The following is a 21,877-nucleotide window of genomic DNA, read 5'->3' as shown; positions in this document are numbered from 1 at the left end:
TAACATTATTTTGAGAAGCTCGAGAATACTACTAAGGGACGAATTAATTTCTGTAGCTGAAAGCAAACTAAGACACATCGATTGAGTTAATAAATACTCAGAACAAACTGCCTGTGTTTACGTCAACAGACACTCGTGGAACGCAACGTGGCAATGTTTTAGTTTCATTTGCAGTTTTGTAAATCACCGCAAGGTAGCGTATTCGAGCGCTGGAGTTCCGAATAATTCAGACATTGGGATGGTCGTCAAGTTTTTTCATGTGAAATTTTGTTTTTGTTGGGAATATTGCTTCCTCATCAAGCATGGGGAGGGATCAGAAAAAAAAAGAAAAATATAGAAGAAAGTTTCGTAATGTCCACAACATACTAGTTTTTTTTTTCGAGTATGAAGAAAAAAAAATTAGTTTTTGTTTTAAGGCTTTTCCTGGTAATCGGAATATTTAAAATGTTTTCTTTTTGGTTATTTTTCCGCTATCTGCCTCAAAATTTTACCGATTTTTTTAATATATATGTATATTTTTTGTTCATGCCTGATTGTTGAACACGCGTCACATGACATACCGTTTTATTTTCGAGGTGGACCGTGCGAAGCCGGGCGACGCAGCTATTACTGTTTATTTTGAGTTCTTAAGGTTTTTGAGTACGCATTATATCCAAGCATTCGTACATATTCTCATCTGTAAATATACATTCAAATTCATTTGTCTGTTTTCAGTATTTGCGAGTCTCAACACTTCTATTGCTACGCATTTCCGCCAAAATAAGAAGTAATAATTTCATATTATAAAAAATGGCTTTTCTTGAGTCCTAAAGAGATATATTGCAAAGTGTTTTCGCCAAGACAGATAGTCATTTTATCGCCAAAGTGATCTATTTTGCTGAAAACAAATGCATGGGTCTGCTAAACTATTGTTTACCCTTAAAGGATTAATTTATTGTCTTGCATGCAACAGATGCAATATAATTTAGGATTAAATAGCAGCCGTTTTGGGGAGAAAAAAAAAAGCTGCTAAGTTTGCCTTGCAAAAAAAAAAAAAAGCTGCTAAGTTTGCCTTGCACCAGATTTATAGTTACTGACCGAAATTTCTTTGAACGACCAGAACAAGCCTATTGTTTAAGCGCTTTAAAGAAGGGAAGGTCTTCCGATAACGTTTATATTACACTTAAAAAAAAAAATCACGTATCTATATCAACACCATTTACTTCTTGGCCCTTACGTATTACTCAGCCAACCCTGAACTTCGGCAGGAAAATTTCAAATACTCTTGGAAATGTTTCCAATTTTCGCCAAGTGTTTTGACACTAATCATCGATGCATCAAAAAAAAAAAAATCATTGCGCTTAATTCGCAAAGTCTAACTAAATAAAAAAGCCATTAAATTGAGCCTGCCCCCCTCCCGCCAATTACCGTCGAAGAAAGATTTATTTCTCGCCAGGAACGGCCAAATACGTGCAGAACATTTTCTTAAAATGTACCATCTTCTGTTCGGAATTAAAAATCATATCTTATGAATTAGCTTAAGCAAACATTTTACGCAGTTTCATAATCTTGGCCATTCTCTGGCGAATGTATTGTAATGTGGTACTTTTGCGATAAATAATGGATTTTGATTTATGACTTTGGACATGTCCATGAAACTAGGGACATCACAATTTAAACAAAAACTTAATTGTATCAGTATTTTGTTTTTCTTTCATATGAGGTAAAAAAGACTATTTTTATAAAACTATGTGCAAAAATTTATAAGCACATTTTTTGTAAGTTTTACAGGCAAATTTTGACAACAACTACTCAGTGCACATGTGTTGTTGTATTAGCGATTCTAAAAGTTAATCTTTTTTTTTTCATTTAGGAAATTGATTGCTATATATCTACAATCTTATTTTTTATTGAAATGTGGTTTGTCTAGGAAGAGATTAGACCAACAAAGAAACTTCACACTGTTATAATTGTTTTGTAACAATTGTTTTTAAACTATACCTCATACTAATGTAACAGTCACAAAATGTATAAAAGTTTTGCATCGCTTAAACAAAACAAACCCAATTTTATAAAAACTCATATTCTCTTCCATTTATGATGACATCTTTAATATTAATCCCTTAAATATTTAGAAATAGTTGAATTTAGTTATTTAAAACTTATTTAAAATATGTAACATCAGTCATAGTAACATCTGTCACATTTCGGTTTTCGTTAATAAACCACAAACAAATTGCACAAATGGCGTTGACTGATGCAGAAAGGCCAAAAATAAGGCGATATAAATTAAGAAATAAAGGAAAACATGAACATTATAAAAAATAAAACAATGTAGAAGCTGAAAAGAGCGGATGATAAAAAATAAACAAAATATTTTTAAAAAACCTAGCACAGTTACCAAAGTTAGTTCAGAATTAAATTAAAAAGAGAAATTAGGTGAAGAAGTAGAACAAGTATAGAACAAATTTGAAGTATATTTAAGTCTCAGGTTTAAATTAGCATCTGCATTACCCCTCTTTAACAGATTTTACCAAGGTTTCATTATTTTAAGTCATTCAAAGCGCTTTTTGTTATATCCTCACAAAAGAAAACTGCTGCTGTAAAAAATTTTCCTGCATGAAATTTGATAAACAGATACTCCTAGTTCTTCATGTATTGCTTTTGAATAAAAGTGCTACATCATCGATATAGAAATATTTCTAAATATCACAGCTTCATGCAAATTTCAGAGCTATCACCATCCGACTTGCAGTCATGTTATAAAGAGATATATTTGAGCAGAACTTTTTTTTTTAATTCAGAAGCTGTAGCAGGTGTTTAGCAACAGGCCTTTTTTTACAGTAAAGGAGGGAATCACTTCCAGCAGAACATCTCCTATACGTTTTCCTGATTTATATTGCGTAATGTTTTGGGTGTCTCCCCAGTTTCGACAACATTTCATTTATCCCACCCCCCGCCCCACCGCGGTTTTCAGTTTTAATCATACCTTTTGATATATTAAGGGGGGGGGGAGGAAACTTAAAATATCTGCGAAACTGGGGACAAACCAATTTTTAGTAATTATTTGACCCCTGCCTGTGTTGACCATTAACCTGAATCGATTGAGAAAATCTACATCAACGTGAGAGAAGCCGCGAGTAAAAGCTAGTTATTTAATTATCGACTGCACTGTTTTATTATTCCTTGAAATGGCAACAATTAAAAAAAACAAAGGAAATACATAGAAGAGTTGGAATGTTTTTTTTTTTTTTTTTTGACGGAATGCGATCTATTTTCCTCACCTATTATTGACGGGGAATATTTTGAAATATTATAAGTATTTATAAAGTCAAACATCCTTGATGTTAAAGTTGAAGGCTGATTTTATATATCAAAGAAAGAAAAAACTTTAAAAACAAAGAAATAGAGTCTAAGAAGCATAAGAAAGTCGAAAAATCAAAAAATTTCGTATTCTCTTCTTCAAAAATTTAAATTGATAACAACCTACCTTAATACTGCTCACTACATTAAAACTAAAAATAGTTGAAGTTTCAAATAGTAGTTTGTTCAATCAGAGTAAGTAAATTTTTTACTCGTTTTTATTTTTTGTTGCATGACAAGAATTAGGACAGCTAGTATACAGCGAATAGGAAAATAACAAAATTAAAAACTTTGACCACAGGTTGGCTCAGACCTTTTAAAGAATTTATTCATTCTTTTTACTGATGAAATCACTTTATAAGCAGAAAATCAAACGTATAAAGCGATTTAACATTTAAAACCAATATTTAAATGTTACAATTCATAAAATAAAATTAGTTCAGGAATCCAAAAATTCTTTTGACATACTACGTAGCAGAATACATGAATACCCAATTTAAAATACTAAAATGAAAAGAAAAATTAGTTCTATTTTTTTTTCTAAAATATATTAGTATTTTCTTATTTAACTAGATCTAATCAAAAAAAAATAAAAGATCAAATTTAAAATAACGCTTCGATTTGATGTAGCATACAAACACTTCGCTAACTTCTCAGGAACACAGAGATATACAGTGGCTCTCAAAAGTGTTCGTACACTTGAAATTTTTTAGTAAAACCAAAATATGTAACGCAAAACTAAATTCGAACATGAAGTCCAATATTTTTTCACATCATTCCTATGTCATTCTAAATGAAACCCTGTAGTTTCTTCAAAATATCGACGGATCTTCTTTTTGAAATGGGTCAAAAAACGAAGAGACAGAAATAATATGCCACAAAAGTCATCGTACACTCAAATATTTTTGAACAAATTCATGATTAAAATTATCATATGTCGTTTTTTTTATTATCTTTGCATTGTGGTGACCCTTAAAAGTCATTTGGCTTAATTTTTTTGTTTATTTATTCCTTAATATTGTGCTTATTACTTTAAAATGGCTGGTATTCGTAAAAAACCACCAACACCATTCGAAATTTGAATTTTTTCTCAAAGTAGCGGTAAATTGGTTTGAAATGTCTCTAAATTAGTTAATTTATTACATTCTATAGTAAAGTGCTTGATAAAATGCTTTAAAGAAAAGTATCGTACCAAAAACAAGGTAAGAAAAGGTCAACCGGCAAAGTTGACATAGCATGTTTCGAGATTTTCAATTAAAAAATTTATGAAAAATACACATTTGAGGGCTGTAAAAGTTTTTGCAGAGTTAAATGAAAATTTTTACATTTAATTTTCACCTAAAATTGTTCTCCAAGTTCTCTGATTAGTTGGTTTAAATGGGAACTCTTCCCGCAGAAATTCTTGGCCGTGCGAAAAACAAAGCTTACGCTTTTCGTCGCAAAATTAATGACAAATAAGCTCAAAACGTTTTGGAATTACGTCTTACTAACATAAAAATGAATTCAACATTTTTGGTTAAATTGTTGTATAATTGTAAATAGAAGAAAAAATTGGGAACTTAAATCTTAAGAACTTAGTTGAACCTGTTAATCAGGACGGTGAAGGTGTTCTTGTGTGAGGGTGCATATCAGCATCAGGACTTTGTAGTTTGGAATGTTTTGATGAAATAATGAACCATGCTGTTCATTTAAATATTTTAAAAACCAATTTTAAACTCTTAGCCAAAAATTTGGTTATCGGAAACGACTTTGTTTTTTTATCAAGATAACAAGAAGCACATGGTTTTCAACGTTTGCGTCTGGTGCCTCAAAAATTGTCCTAAAATTTAGAAAACACCCCTTCAATCTCCAGCTTTGAACTTAATGTAACATATTTAGAGATATCTGGAGGATAGATTACGAAAATACAGCTTTGAGACGAAAAAGAATTTAGAAACAGTAAGACTCGAAGCGTGGTTGAACACTTACTCGGAAATTACGCAAAAAGAAAGAAAAAAGAATGAAATCTATTCCCAGACGTGTAAAAGGTGTTGATGATACTGCATGATATTTTACTAAATAACAATTTAATAAAAAGTTAGGTTATTCAATAATATATAGACATTTTTTAAAGTATACGAAGACTTTTGTGAGATAAAATTTCCAGCACTTTTTGGTTTTGATTTTTTAAAAATAAAGTTAACATTTTGTAAAAATTTTTTTTATGTAGTTTTGTTGAAAATTGACCATAGATCTGATAATTAAATACCTATTCTGAAATATTAATTTTAACCAATGGATAGGGTCCTATTTCATTGAAAGTCGTAGGTGTACAAACACTTTTGGAGCCACTGTATTTCAACTAAATAGTGAATAAAATAAATTCCAGATGAAGATTGTACGAAAGCATTTTAGTAAGACTAAAAATTAATTAACATCTTAGACTTCCAGTTAGTCATTAATTTTTGGGGTATTAATTTTTATTTCGTGGCCTTCTGTTTTCTTCAGTTAAATAATAAAAAAGGTAAAAAAAATATGTCTTGTTTCATTTTAATTTAATTTCTGCAACGAAACATTGAAGTAGATACATCGATTTGCAAAAACATTTTTAAAAAAATCTTAATACTGATTGAGCCTTAAGGGCCTTAGCCCAGTCCACTGCCAAGTGGGCACGTGCTCATCACATTCTATGACGTCGTGTAAAACACTGGCACGTGCCGATCGCTTTAACGTTTTTATGCACATTTCTTTTTCTTGACACCATAGTTTTCCGTTGATCTTGTCTGCTCAAACAAGAATCAAACAATGATCATATATCTATATAAATGCAGGGGCAACATTCCCCCCCCCTCCTCCCCGGCCGAGCCCTATAAAAAAGATTAAGACAATCAAAAACCACCCCCTAGAGATTTCAATGGTGCAGTATGCACTTCGAACCCTCCCCTTTTTCGTGGTCATCTCTGAAGTATATGATTTCTTTGTCAACAGCTAATAATGATAAACAATGAAATGACAAAACAATAAAGGAGAGCACAAATAAATAAAAACCCGTCATTTCAAGTCTGCCATGAGGAAAAGGATTTCACAGGGATAAAAACTAATAAAACTACCAAATATTGCTTTCTGCTAATATATGATCAAGGTGATAGAACAACGTAAATAAAGCACAAATTGTCAAGAAAACGCATCAACAAACAAAATCACTAATCATCAAAACTTTCGAGACAATTTGTGCTTTATATACGTTGTTTTTCATAATAATCAACAAAGTACATACACAAAGGCATATTTACAGGCACTTCTAAAACCTAAAGGAGTGGTAATTGACCTCCTTGGATTTTAGAAGAGACCCAGATCGTTCATTCCCTGGTTACTCAAATGACGGTCTGAATTAGAGATTCATTTTTCTTATTCGCTAATCAAGCACAGTAGAATCTCACTAATCCAGTCTATTACAGGATCCAGGTCGTCCGAATTAATGAACGTACGGATTAAACTAAATAATCTATAAATTGAGCCACGGTACATAAACTACTGTACACAGTAAAAATTGCATTTTGAATTCAGGCAGGGCAGTATGCAAGGGGGTGGTTTATACGGTTCAAACCCCCTCCAAAATTTTTCATCCAAAGAAATGCTTTCCATTATTTATTTATTTTATTCATTTATTTATTTATAGTTAGGTGACAAAAATATTATTGTTGTTATTATTATTATTTCAATTTTATTTGTGAAATGAAATTTGTACGACTGAAAAATTGCACAAACTCATTGTGTGTTTATGGTAATTGAGAAATTCATTTATTATGTAACAATATGGCGTTTCATAAGAAAATCCCCTCCCTCCATTTAGATAATCTAATGTAACAAAAATCAATAGAATGCACATGTAACCAAATTTGATAGACCATATACATGTTACAAAAAATGTGTTTGGTAAAACCCCTCCGAAACAAAAATCTGGTTACGGCCCTGAATTCAGGGTAATGAAATATAAAACTGCGTAAGAGAAAATTGAGCGTAGTTATTTTACTTACAATAAACATGAGATGCAAAACTACTTGGAACATGATAGTTATGCAGCACGCCCATTTAATGGCTGTCCAAATTACACAAACTCCGGTTTAATAGGAACCGGATTAATGAGGGTTTACTTAGAATTTCATTTCAAGGATTACCGACGGGGGGGAAGCAAAGGGTGTGAATTCAATGTATTTTTTAATGGGAAAAGATCAAAATACAAGGGAAAATGCATAATTACATAATTTTTTGAACATGCGGGAGAATCATTTGACACCCTCTCCCCGATTGCCCAAATGACGAGCCCAGGACCATAACCGACCCCCGACCAGGAAATAATTTCGGGGAGTGTTTAAAAACTTTCATTCCGAGCTTTTGTGCTAATATTCAAGTCGTCGGGTTATCTATTATGAATGCGTTTTATGCAATTAATATACATATGAAAGACATTTGAATTTTGGAACAATATTTAATATTTTTTAGAAATTAATAAATATGAAAGAACATTTAAATGTCAAACCGAACTCTTAGGGGGAGGGGGTTGAACCCTAAGACCCCCCCCCCCCGTATACGGGTTATCTATTATGAATGCGTTTTAGGCAATTAATATACATATGAAAGACATTTGAATTTTGAGACAATTTTTTTTGGAAATAAATAAATATGAAAGAACATTTAAATGTCAAACCGAACTCTTAGGGGGAGGGGGCTGAACCCTAAGACCCCCCCCCTGTATACGGGTTATCTATTATGAATGCGTTTTAGGCAATTAATATACATATGAAAGACATTTGAATTTTGGGACAATTTTTTTTTGGAAATTAATAAATATGAAAGAACATTTAAATGTCAAACCGAACTCTTAGGGGGAGGGGGCTGAACCCTAAGACCCCCCCCCCTGTATACGGGTTATCTATTATGATTCCGTTTTAGGCAATTAATATACATATGAAAGACATTTTAATTTTGGAACAATATTTTTTAGAAATTAATAAATATGAAAGAACATTTAAATGTCAAACCGAACTCTTAGGGGGAGGGGATTGAACCCTAAGACCCCCTCCCCCCTGTATACGGCCCTGGACGAGCCTGGTTTACAGCATAAAATTCTTACCTCCTTTGACGGCTTCCGTTATGACGGATCCATCAGTGATCGGACCTTCTGGCTTTCGGCTCCCGTTTTCCAACAGGGGGGTCCCTTCTTCGTGGATGGTGGCATACTCCACCCTGTTGCTTCGATTAATGCGGATCGAACCATGCTTTAGCTTGTCAGATAAATCCGAGGATAGGGTTTGCCAAGGGATGTAGGTCGGGAAATCCACACTGCTGCTGAAACTCTCCTGAAAGAACATTCCGGCCACGCCAAACTCCCCTCTAGTGGTTGCGGAAAGAATCTCGGCGTTCAACGCCGCACATCGAGCGAAAAAGAATGACCAAAACGTTCGATGAACAACCAACAGGTCGGTCTGCTGGCAGATAATCACGTGGTTCGCTGAAGTTTGGACCTTGGAGATTGTTTAAAGTGCAACCTTAGAGCAGAGCAATTAAATCCACTATCGGGTTTTGATTTATTAATGTCTTTCGGCTGGCCAGAACCGCATCAAAGAAACGCAGAATTCTACAAACATTCGAAAAAAGAACTTCGAATAGCCGCGAGCTATTGCCGCGGTGTGTTCTTTCCAACGAGAGTTACTTCCAACCAGCAGAAGAATGCGAAACTGGAACTCCGGAGAGAGCGCACCTACAACAAAATAAAACGAAAGAATTCCTTTGGTCAAACCGGGGTTGCCACAAAGAAATCTCTATCTTCGTGAAATATCTGCGTAAAAAGTTTGTGAATCAAAGTTCCATTGTATGTAATTAAGTTTAATTTCAAAAATTAACTTTGATTTTGCTGGTAGAAATGAAGAACAATTTGTAATATTTTCCATACTTTAGTCATGTTTTTTTTTCTTATTCATTTATTTAAAAAACGTTTTCTATATATTTATTTATTTATTTATTTATTGGCAATATTAGCGCTTGCTGTTGCTAAAAAAGCGTTGCTAGAAAAATATACTTTTTCTACTCTTATTCTGCCGTTCCAGAAATTTTAACATGCAATATTGAGCACCAGTGGGGGGGGGGGATGATGGTGCAAACTGGGCAATTGAAAGCTCTTTGGAGGGTTAAGGGATACTTGTTTCATTTGGGTGGCTCGATCTTGGAGCGAGGGTACTTCGTAGCATTTGGGGGGGGGGGGGTGCGCCCAGGGGCAAGGTGGGGCATCAGCCTCTCCTTTCAAAATATAAAATATTTAAAATAATGCCAAATAAAGAAAGAAATTTAAAATTTAAAAAAAATGATAAATTGACAGCGATTTTAGTTTTAAACGCTTTGAAAAGTTCAGCCCTAGTAACTTCCTATTCCTATTCAGAGTCACAACTAACTTCAACTGTATTTATGTCGAGGACTGCATACTAAGTACCTTGCCTCCATTATTTTATATACCGATAGATGGCAGCACCATCACCGGATCGAACAGTTAATGAGAATTTAGAACTAGTCCAGGAGCTAATAGCTATCTGGTGCTAGCACCCCCAGAGGTATCGTTTCACCTGGAGGACATTGAGACCACGAGCATATTTAACGTCGCCCAGTCCCCTTTAATGACGACGGTGGGTCTTCAACCATCGAGGTTCGAACCCAGGACCCTACGGCCCCGAATCCGACACTCTACCGATCGGGCTACCACGGCCCCCCTAGTAACTTAATACCCACTTTTGAAAGTGGGCATTTCTTCTTCGGAAGCTCATTAAAAAGTGAAAGTTATTTGTATATAGTTGGGTTAGTGTCGCAATATTGCTATGAAGGAAACTAGGGAACGTTAAGTATTACGGCGCCGAAACACACTTCCCTTTTCTACAAATTCATTTCAGAAAAGGGTTCTTTCATTTGCAAAAGAGTGCATTACACACAACTCCTACGAAGTTTTTTAAGTCCCTCTTGCTGACCCGCCATTTCATAATTTTCCGGGGGGAGGGGTGGAGATTGATCCCCTGATCAATCCAATGTCGGGTCTCCCCCTCCCTTTCCACTTTGAGCTGGATATGGATACTCCCTTGGCCTTCGCTCTTGGGCGTGATGGGCTGCGCACTTCTGTATGGGTCTTAAGTTGAAACACGCCAAACTGATGTCTAAAGATAACTCCAATTGTAAACTTTTTATGTTCCATGCTTACAATTGATTGAATGATTGAATGAACAGTCTTTTACCCTGTAAAGCATTTCTTCCTTTGCTGTAAAACTTATGCTAGATTGATAATGTCTGCAGACTATTTCTGAATTCTGAGGGAGCGGAGGGAGGGGGGGGGGGTTCCCCGCTTTTGCACGAATTTTTCAAATTCAAAGCAAAAAATACAGTTTAAAATGAAATAGAAAAAAATAATAACAAAAAAAAGGAGGAGTGGAGGGTGGAGGGGCTATATCTATATAGGAATCCTTAAAGGCTAAGAGGTGAAAAGCACTTGCTCTCACAGCTACTTGCACCTCAGTTTTCCATTTTGTTTTGAAGTTTTGTAATCTTCATCGGATCTTTCTTATTTAGCTTTTTTTTTTTTTTTTTTTCAAGCATTCCCTTTTGCTGCTTCATTGTAGGGGAGACTGGTGTACCTTGCGACATGCACTCTAATCAGGTAGCGCTTTTACCTAGTGAGGAATCACGGTACTATGTCAACCATCATGACAGTCTCTCCACCTGTCAGAGTGAGTTGTAGGTTGAAACTCCAGCTTTTATGTGGACAGTATTGTTTTTATTAAAGACCTTTTTTGTACTTGCTTTCTCCGTCATAATTTTCACATTTTGCTTCCGGGTGCTGGGTTAAATTTAGCTTGGTGAAACTTAACACGCTTTCGCTTTTCAATTGTTGCCAGAAACAATGAAATAATAGTAATCATAAAAATTAAAGTTTTGTTAATAAATTTCACACATAAGTTTCAAGGCTAAACCTAAGCAAGCATACATTTGTGGGTTCTGGCAATGAAATTATTATATAAGCTAAATATAAGCCTTTAATACAAATGTATGCTCTTTTTCGTTTTAACTTTTTCGTACAAAAGTTTTTTTCGTTTTAAATAATAAAATGAAAAAACTTTGAAATAAAATATTAAAAAAATAAATAAATCTAAAGACTTTTTCATCAGCTTGATTCGCACTAAAAAGTATGAAACATAATAAGTATTTAATTTCTTGATTATAATGCTCAAAAATTACAGTTCATCTTAATATACTTATATTTACGTTAATGCTAAAGCAGCCAAGAAAATAAGTAATTGATTTGTGTTTTTATCAAAATTGGAATCTTCATTTCGAAGAAAGTTTGAAGTTGCACTCAATCCGTAACAATATTGCGTTTAGTGTTTAATTGGCTTGAAATGGTAAAGATATCTTACTTCCACATCAAAGTAGGAAAGTGCATAGTATTTATGTATTTAAAAGTATATTAATTTGCCTTAAGAGACACTGGAAAAAAAAGAAAAAAACATACATTTGAAAATAAAGTCATGAAAACTTCGCTATGAATTGAAATGGGGGAGGGGATGAACTTTTTAATTTCTTGGGCCCCCTCCAAAAATTATTTCTGTATCCGCCCCTGTTTATCAGTAGCGCCAAATATGATGATGGATCTCTCTCCTTTCCATGGAGGAAGAGATGGAATTTTCGACAATGTTTTTGAGGTCATTAAATGTGGTTTAACATAATTAAAGTCTATTTCATTTCGTTATAGTTACATAGTACTTTTTTGGCGTTTTTGTCTTCAACTTTGTGTGAAGTTATCTTTGCCCAGTTTTCCTTATTATGGCCCATGATCCAAATGAGACCAAATCGCTTTTCGTTGCTAAAACTACTGAAAAACATAATTGAAACTTGAATTTCCGCTTGGTTCTGTTATATGAATAATCTAATGAATATGCAAAAGCTGCAGAAATTCAATCATAAAGGAATGAGATATTAAGTTTTAAACCTTAGGGCAGTGGCGGAGATTCGGGGAGGGGGGAACGGCTGCCCTCGCACTTTTTTCATCATCAAAGATTTCCTCAACGTTAAGATTTTAATTTCAAACCACTCTGGGTAAGATTACCCGAACGTCACCAGATATTGTTTAAAAACTTCAATTTTGAAAAATTTTCGGGAGAAAATATTCGAGCGCACTCCCTCCTTCCTTTAAATTCGAAGATGACCTAAATTTACATTACAAAGACTCCAGTTTGAGGAAAAAAAATTAGGAAAGAATCCCCCTAGATAGTGTAAAACTGCACTTTTAACACTTCAACTTAAAAAAAAAAAAAAAAAAACAATCTGGAGATTTTTTTTTCTGAAGCCCCCAAAGGAAGTTCAAAACTGAGTTCTTAGGATTTCATCAGTTCAAAAAAAAAAAAAAAAAACTAGGAGAAATTTCGAACGTTTTTGCTCTTTTTTAAGTCAGTAAAAGAGAAGTCTGAAATAGCGTTTTGAAAAACGTTTTAAACTTAGCAAAATTTCTGGGAGCGAACCCCAAACACCTTGCTCTAAGTTTGCAAAAGAAGGCTTTTATTTGCGTCTTTAAGACATCAGTTTAAAAAAAAATTTCCAGGTAGAGATTTCTTGTCCTTACATTACCAAAAGACAGTCAGAACTTTCTTCGTTTTTATTATTATTAGTAGTAATTAGACTTCATTTTGGAAAAAAAAACATTTTGGGGACAACCCTGGAAACTCCTTTCCGTTCCCCAAACGTTGAAAAACCCCTACAAAAACGCCGTTTTTAACCGACTTCAAAAAGGAGGCGGTTATCAGTTCATACCGTATGTATGTTTTTTTTTTTTTTTTTTTTTTTTTTTTTTGTTTATCCACTCACAGCGTCTAGTGAACCGATTTTGATGATTCTTTTTTTAATGGATAGGGGATGGCTCAACTTAGGTCCCATTACTTTGCTTGACCATATTTGTCCTTTAGAAAAAAAAGTTATGGGCAAAAAACAACAAATTTCATGCAGTTTCCCTATTAAATGATTAAATTTAAAACCCATTGTTGTGAAAGTTTGGTGCCATACGACAGTAACATTAATAGTAAGTGTAGTGATAATTTTGAATGAAGGCTTCTCTGAAGCAAGCATCAAGTTTCTTCAGGGGGATATTTCGATAATCGGGAATCTGGCGCTGTCGTCTCATTTTTGGCGTAAATAATTTTATTTTGGTAACCCTGCTGATTTATTTATTTATTTTTTTTTTTTTTGACTTATCTCGGGCATGTTTAGCAATGCTAAACAACCCCCATGAATCCAAATATCTGCAAAAAATCCAAGAACAGCAATGGGTCACTAAGGACCTCGTCCTTCGTAAAACCCAAACAAGATAGAATGTGCTCAGGTGAAACTCTGATGATTTATAGTAAGCCTATGTGAATTATCGAAGTCTTCCCTTCTTCAGTGCTATTGCTCCATAGTGGGGGTAAACCTAATCTGGAAGCGAGGTGATGCAGTGATTAGGATCTGCTTAACCTTCACAATGCTACCATTTGGTTCGCCTCAACTACACAGTAGTATTTTTATCGTTATCATCTACGCCAATAACAGATGATCAGGGGTAAGTAAGAAAATACAGGATTGCATAACAAGCAACTTGTATGCTGTGAAATAGAAACTAGTTAGGGAAAACGTAATACTTAAATGGTTATAATTAAATTAACTACACATGAATTTCAGAGATGAACAAAGATAAGTTTTTAGTGCCAACCGCCTAAAGTTTAATGCGTGTTTATAGTTTTTTTTTTTTTAGTATGGAGCATTTTTATGAAAAAAAAATAAGGCGAAGTTTCATGATGGTAACTTTTTACTATTTCTGAAATACCTACATTTACACTAAAAAGAATGGAATAAAAAAATTTTGAAAAAAAAAAAAATAGAACCGACTTCAAAATTGCTCTAAAAAGTGAAAAATAATTTTATTCTTTAAACACCATCGATAATGCTTTTAAACATAATTTTTGAAGTTGGCGCAAAAACGATAGATAAAATCATTCACAGCTGTAACTCAACTATAACTATAAATTTAACCAGGCCCAGTTTCTTCACTATCACATATATTATGCATTGATGACAGCATATTTGAATAACGATATAAATCTTTCATTCGTAACTTTGGATGCTTTTCGGAAAAAAATATGAACGAAGCATGGTTACACTGGATTTTACGTTTTGTTTTTGCGCCAACTCCAAAAATTATGTTTAAAAGCATTATCGATGGTGTTTAAAGAATAAAATTATTTTTCACTTTTTAGAGCAATTTTGATTTTTAAAACTACAATTCCAAAACATTGCGCACAAAGCAACCACTTCACTTTAAAAAGCTTCCCGCGAAACAAGATAACCAATTTAAAAGATCTATCCATATTTCTGAGGAGTTGAAGGTGGGAGGAGGTTCTAATGGAAGTAGCTGTGATGAAAAAGGAGAAGAGGGAGGATGATAGTTTGGCAGATACTTGAGGGGCAAACTAGATATCATAACTTTTTATGGCTGAGGGTTTTATGGGTTTAGGATGCAGGTTTTCTTTTTTGTGCGGAAAAGTTAAAGGTTTTCTTGGCGGGGAAATTTTTACAACAGGGTTGTTTTTGATGAGATATCACATCTTTTTGCATTGATGTTATTACTCTGTCTGTATTTTTAGAATTGAGAACTTCAAGTCAGGAAATTTTCAATTGAAACAACGCTGTTTTGTGTTTTTAAGGAACAATAATGGCTAGCCTAATTTTACGTCAAGTTATTTTCTGATTATTAAGATTCTATGTTCATTTTGCGAGAATTGGGCGGTTTAAATTTTATTGCAATTCTTGAATTCTCTCTGTTGCAAAGAAAACTTCTTGGATAATAAAATACTATATTTTAAATTATATTGTTTTCGAGTATTTTACAACTTCGCAATAAATTTTATTACAGTTTCTTTATTTGACAGATTATTCAACATTTTCATGAAGGTTTCTTTAAATGTTTTACAGCTTGAGGGCTATTTTAATCTAGCTTTTCACTTTTTGTTTAATTACATTTTTTCTTAAATCGTGGATTATTTTATGTTTTATGGGATAATTTTAATTGTTTGGTGATTTATCTTTTTCTTGATAGAAGTCTTTGCCTTGTTTAATACCTAGTTTTGTTTAAAAGTTCATTTAAAAAAACTAAATAACGCATGTTATCACCAAGCAAAAAAAAAAAAAACTAAGTCATTAAATATTTTTAATTTGAATGTGTCAGATGATCTATACAATTTTACTCGATGTCAAATCGCGGGGATATCCCAAATTTGCCATAGCGAATGCGCATGTTGGGCGCGGACTAAGCTCATTAAAAGTCTTGCTTAAATTAATTGCAAAAATTTTTTTTAACAAATTACTGCAAAGCACGGATATCCACACATGTATTTCATATATTTTCAATTCATCATGTGTTGTTTGGGAAAAATCCATTAATTTAGAAAGTAAGCAAACCAATAAAAAAGTGCTATTTTTCGCTTTCAATTAAAAAGTTATATGTGCCGTATTCATATGCGTACAGTTACATATAATTTGTTACGTAAAATAATGTAATGGTTTAACCCCAGTTTCGCGCCGACATTTAAAATTTCTTCCCTCCATAAATATATCAAAACTGAAAAACAGGGGGAAGGAAATTTCGTACCGGCAAAACTTGGGGGGGGGGGGGAGGAACAGCATTCTAATCTCATTCATTAATTTGTTTCTCTGCTTAAGTATAAACAAACAACATAGAATCTGAGAACAGAAAGCCCAATGAGCTAAGTCTGCGCGCATGCGCAGTCGCTGTGGCAAATTTGTGATATCCGTGATTTAACGTCTAGTTGCAACTGTTGGATATGTTTTAGTCTTGATTGAATTGCATTTCCTAAGCCAACTTTGGAATAACTGTTAGATCTGTTCTAACCTTGCAATTGCAGTCCGAGATAAACAAACCCTATGAGCTGAGAGTAAGTACATAAGAATTTAGGGAAAATTAGTGATTTTCAAACTTTAATTACTCATGATGGGGGTCCATGATGTCCCTGGGGGTTGAATTTTTGTATATGTACTCAATAGCCCCCCAAGAATATGTATACAAAAAATCATTACCGTAGTCCCACGGGGGGCAGGGGAAGATACAATTTGGGGGTAAAAACGAGGGGGGAAGTGGAGGGGGGTCAAATGGCACAAAAGGCACATCAGTAGGGCACACATAGTTTCGCACAAGGAATGTATGTGCGGAATTTCAGCTTGATTCCTTTTTTCGTCTGGGCTGTAGCCCTGTCAAAGAAAGCGAAAACATTTTTGAACAGCGATTTTATAACTTTAATACCTCCTCCCCCTGATGGTCCAGTATGATTGTATTTTGGTTTACGGCGTCAGGGGCCACTAGAGATTGAGTGTAACAAAAATCAACTCCGGGGGTCTTCATGGGGCTGAGATACAGAGGGGTGAAAAAACCCAAAAAAACCCAACTTGTTGTGTCGTGTAATCTTGTTCTTGGTCGCTTTTATTTTCTTTCGTCTTTGGGGGTGGATTTGCTTCTGTTGGCTGCTGACGTTTGGTTTCCTTGGCGGGGCGGGACGCTCCCGCGTCCCTTGATCAAGAAGCGAATTAAATATAGCGCTCTTCTACGCTTGCTATCAACCATATCGTTGCCAATACACCTGAGTAAAGATGCGAATTCAATATTTTGCTCTGTGAATCGCATTTCATCATTTGTGATGTCATCGGCAGAAGCGTAAACAATGAAAGTGCACAGATTAAAGTAACTTTTTAAAAATATTAAACTTAGTCAAATAATTTAAAAAATGGTCAGATCCTAGGTTTTTAAGCATGCTCTTTCAGAAAAAAATACTTTTAAAATTTTGGAAACGACCCCATTACGCACGTACGTCACATAATGGAAATTGACAAGGGTGCCGTGAAAAAATTCTAATTCTTCAAATGGTGTCGCGAGTCGAAAAAGAGTGATTTTATTGCACTGTTTACTGGAATGATGCGTAAGGATTTTATATCGTTTTTGCGGAAGTATATCACAATAGCCATATTTTTTGACTTAATTAGCCATGGTTGTTTCAAAGAAAAAGAAAATTGTAATGTTATACCAATACATACCGAATTACAGAGTACAAAAGTTGTTATGTAATACAGCATTGAAATATAATTAAAGGAATGTTTTTATTTGATTTATGTAATTATTTATCATCTTTCTTTTTTAAATGGAGAAATACTTCTTTTTAATTCGTGTAGCACAATTTCTCTCGAACTGACGATGAGTGGTGAATGGGCCACACAATAGGCTGCCTATTATTGTATTTTTGGTATTGTTTTTAAGAAAATTAACTTGCATTTAGCTGTAGAAAAATATAAGTTGTTTTACAAAATTCCTGAGGAGAAATATATATTTTCTCCTCATAAAATATATTTCATTTAAATTTTCTTTAAAAACCCAACCAAAATTGTTGGGGGTGCCGCGCACCCTTTCGCACCCCCGCAAATCCGCCTATGCAAACAAGTCTGAGGTAAAATCTACTTCTTGTGAAAGAAAGCATGTGTGAATGAACTTTGTCGTTTTTAAAAACTTTTATTTACTTTTATTTTGAAGAAATAATTGCAAATTTTCGAACCTTTCTGGCGAAAAAAACAAAAAGGAAGAAAAACTCTGCGGTTGATGAAGTTTTTCACTCTTATCTTCAAGTATTTGCACCCGATCTTGGCAATTATTATACAGAAAGAAAACCAAATCAAAATGCAGTATCAAAGTAGACAGTTTCAAGGGGATCAATCACTTCTTCTCTTGATGTATCTCAATAAACTGGAAATCCTTATTCTTTCTTGCAGTTCCTTCTCTTGATTGAATCCCCGGAGGTATCCCAATTAATCAAATGGAATTAATGATAACTTTTATCTTTGAAGAACTTGTCAACCTAGTCATTGAACTGTAAAACGACAAGATCAGACGTGTGTCAAACGATAAAATCCTGTATACAAAATTCAAACCTAGATAATAACAAGTTCCCCTGTTTGTGTATTGACCAAGGTAAAAGTCGAGAGCATCGTCAGTTTGATCACCGGGCACACCTCCCCCGCCGCCTGTAAAATAGGGGGTCTGAAAGACATTTTCGAAATATGAAAGCATATGAATATATTTCGAAGTCCCCTAAACGCAGCTTTAGGACAACATTGATCACTTAAGGGGGGAAGGGGGTCATAACCTCCTTTACTCACCTCTGGTTCCCCGGTGGTGTATACTGAGATGGATCATCAATATCAGTGATAGGTAGGCTTGCCAGATTTCTGAAATCTTCAACCGGGACCACGGAATGACCACACCCCCCCCCCCCTAATTTAATAAGAAAAAAATACATTGAATGAGGAATAAAAATTGAATAATATTTAGATAGACGTTTCACTTTATAGGACTTTTTTTAGACAGTGTTTTTTTTTAAAATCTTGTAAAAATCTTCACAAGCTAATTCGGTATTAATGTTACAAATCAATGTTGCAAATGATAAAGTAATTAACCAAAATAATCCTTCTCAGTTAATTATAACGACCTATTTGGTCATTTGTAATCAAATTCATTTTTTCCCGGGACATGAAGTAAACCGGCCGGGACGCCGGGATTTCGTTTGAAAACCGGGACGTCTGTCAAGCCTAGTGATAGGTTAAGTCGTTAAATCAATGGGCTCATAAATTTGCTTGAAATTCTACGAGTCCGGAGTCCTTGCATTGCAGAACAAAAGGATTAAATGTGTTTCAAAAAGCAAAGTACTGCTGAGATTTTTTTTCTCAGTCTCAGTATTCGCTTAATTAACTATTACATCATTGGAACTACTTCGATGCCGAGGCAAATTGCTAAAAGATTTATCCACTGCGATTAATTCGAGTGAAAACGAGCAGATGTGTGCCATCACATGACTTACTTTTACACCAATCCTCATGTAAATAATAGACAATGATCGAGTAACCCGCGTGTTTCAACAAAGAAACTCGCGCTACGGCATGATAATTTGATAATGTGGTTTGGTAATGCTTAACATGCAGGGAAAGGCTTTGTCACAAGGCTGAACTCGATCCGGTAACTTAACTGTTTTACTGGTAAGACTGTGTCATTTCAGGGGAATGAAGAAACGAAAGGATGGTCAACTATGAACGCTATCTACTGATTAATTCACTGGATTTAGGGCTACAATTTCAACTATCCAAATATCACCAAACAGGCAATATCCTCGTTAAAATGTAGAGGAAGAGAAGCAATTTTCACCTGTCATACCTTGACGGGCGACTTTTTTGGTTTAATGATAATAGTAAGCAAGGAAACACTTAAAATATTTTCACCCCTTGTTCGTCACGAACCTATGCAAGAAAGCATTTTACAGAGATTAATTTTCCCAATATCGACAATTTTAACGTGATTCAATGGGTATCTCCCTTATATCGCCAATAGCACCAAATTCGTAAAATATTTTTTAGTAAAATTTGTCGCCGACTTGGCGATATATCCACAAGTTGGCGACAAAACTTGGCGACCAAAAGCGTGGCAATATAAGTCAAATGTTCAGCAAATTATAACATCACTTGAGTTTGCATTGATATTAACGCTGTTTCCCCCAAAAAGGTGTAAAAGATCCCTTTTGGAACATTCGAATACAACCAAAATGGGGGAGGTGCACAACTAGGCCCCACTTGGAGTCTATATACCAAATTTCACCTTTCTACGACAGGGGTTCTCAAACTGAAATCAACTAAAACCCAACATTTCCACTGTAAAACTTAAAAAATTTCTGAAGGGAGAATGGGGGCAGGGCTATCATTGAGTAAAAATAGTTGCTTTAGTTGCCTTTAATATGAGTAATAGTCTCCAAAATAGTTACCAGATACAGAAAATAGTTCCGAAAATAGTCTCCCATTTTTTCAAAAATAGCATTTATATCACATTAATGCCATGATGTGAGACAGATCTACGCGGGGCAAATTTTCTCTCAACAACCTTTTTAAAGGAAAATTTAAGAAAATATTTTTCAAATTTTAGCCCAACCCTGAATAAACACTAGAGAAACCAGCATTGACACATTCTAGTATAATTTCTTATTTTCTGACTGTTAATTAAAGACAACAGTAAAAGACTATAAAAAGAGCTCGAAGCGTCACATTCATGATATTTCCGTTCAAAAGAAAATTAGGTCTCGTTAAAAAAAGAAAAAAAAAAGAATGTATAGTACGAATGAAAGGAATTAAAAACCAAAATACAGTTTTAAAAAAAAGAAAGAAGAGGTGGTTGTGAAAACAAGCTTTTTTCAGAAATCGCGATTGCTAAAACTAATCCTTTACAAAATCGCACTCACAAAAACGATACCTTTACAAAAATGGCGATCGGGGGGGGGGGGGGGCAAAAATGAAACTTTTTATACAAAAATATAATCATCACATTTTTTCTGGTCGTGAATGTTTTATTGCACTTCATTTTCCCACTTTTTAAAACGATTGTTTTCAAAAATTAAACGCGGTAAAACTTTTCCTTCTTTTCCCCGATAACTAGGGGGTCAACTTAAAAGCGATTTTTCTTTTACTTTTTTTTTCTCCTAGGAGGAAAAAACTAGCTTTTTTATGAACTTTAGTTACACTTACTAAAATAGTCGCCATATTTTACAACTAATTGCAAAACAGTCGCTTTTGTCGTCAAAATAGTAACCTTTGCCGTCAAAATAGCAGCTTTAGTCGCCATTTGCAGTGCTGTATCCCCCCCCCGATCCGCTATTTCGGTCGCCCGGGGCGGTTCCTCTATTTGCCACCCTTTCATTGAGACATATCTAATACGATTAAAGCACTGAAAATTATCGAACTCAAAATTGAAAACTTCATTTAAGGAAGCAAAGGTAATCCATATTCTTCCTACAAATAATAAAGGGGGCTGGGTCAGGTGCCTATTTCGGAGAAATATTCTGAATATACATCAAAACTTGGAGTTAAATATAACGTTTGGGGGGATGGAGTTCTCTACCAAATTTTTTATCAAAACTGAAGTCAGTTTTAGCCTTTGGGGACGATAAAGAGTCAGCTTTTATTCGGTAACAAAATTCCAACAATTTGTTTTCCCTGCATTAACTCAGCACTGGCAAAGAAACAACTTTTACAGAATTATATTTGATATTTACATACAGAAACATGTTATATTACAGAAATATATTTGATATTATTTGAATATTTTGGGAAATTAAAGTTTTAAAAATACAATTTAAGTGTTAAAAAACAATTTAACGACGTTAAGTGAATGAGGTAGGTTCAAGGGCTCACTACGAAATTATTTCACCTTTGAACACTAAAATGACAGTTCAGTCATACCAAAACCTTACATTTCAAAGTTTTTTGAGCAATCACGATTGCTTATTGTTCTCACTTGACCGTCTTTGATGTCCGGTTCCTTTTTCAGCTTAGATCCGGGGCCTCTCCAGCACCACCGCCCACCGTCCTCTGCAGGCGCGGCTCCTCCGGTCCTGAGCGCTTTTCC

At 34.4% G+C, this 21,877-nt stretch overlaps 1 protein-coding gene across 2 annotated transcripts in view; it reads right to left on the bottom strand.

Moving 5' to 3' along the window:
- The window catches only part of LOC129226586 (sodium-coupled neutral amino acid transporter 7-like), a 223,491-nt gene that overhangs the window by 126,146 nt on the left and 75,468 nt on the right, over nt 1-21,877 (bottom strand). The window contains exon 1 of one of the 2 annotated variants that reach the window (XM_054861208.1): nt 8,456-8,769. The exons of the other annotated variant lie outside the window; for it this stretch is intronic. Within the exon in view, the coding sequence (XP_054717183.1) occupies nt 8,456-8,693 (238 nt within the window). The 5' untranslated portion in view covers nt 8,694-8,769. Of the gene's footprint in view, nt 1-8,455; nt 8,770-21,877 lie in introns of those variants that run through there. 2 annotated transcript variants of the gene reach the window in all.

The sequence above is a fragment of the Uloborus diversus genome, chromosome 7 (genome assembly GCF_026930045.1).
Source record: "Uloborus diversus isolate 005 chromosome 7, Udiv.v.3.1, whole genome shotgun sequence".
Taxonomy (NCBI): Eukaryota; Metazoa; Arthropoda; class Arachnida; order Araneae; family Uloboridae; genus Uloborus; species Uloborus diversus.
Note: the sequence above shows the minus strand (reverse complement) of the source record. Positions and strands in the feature narration are given on the sequence as shown.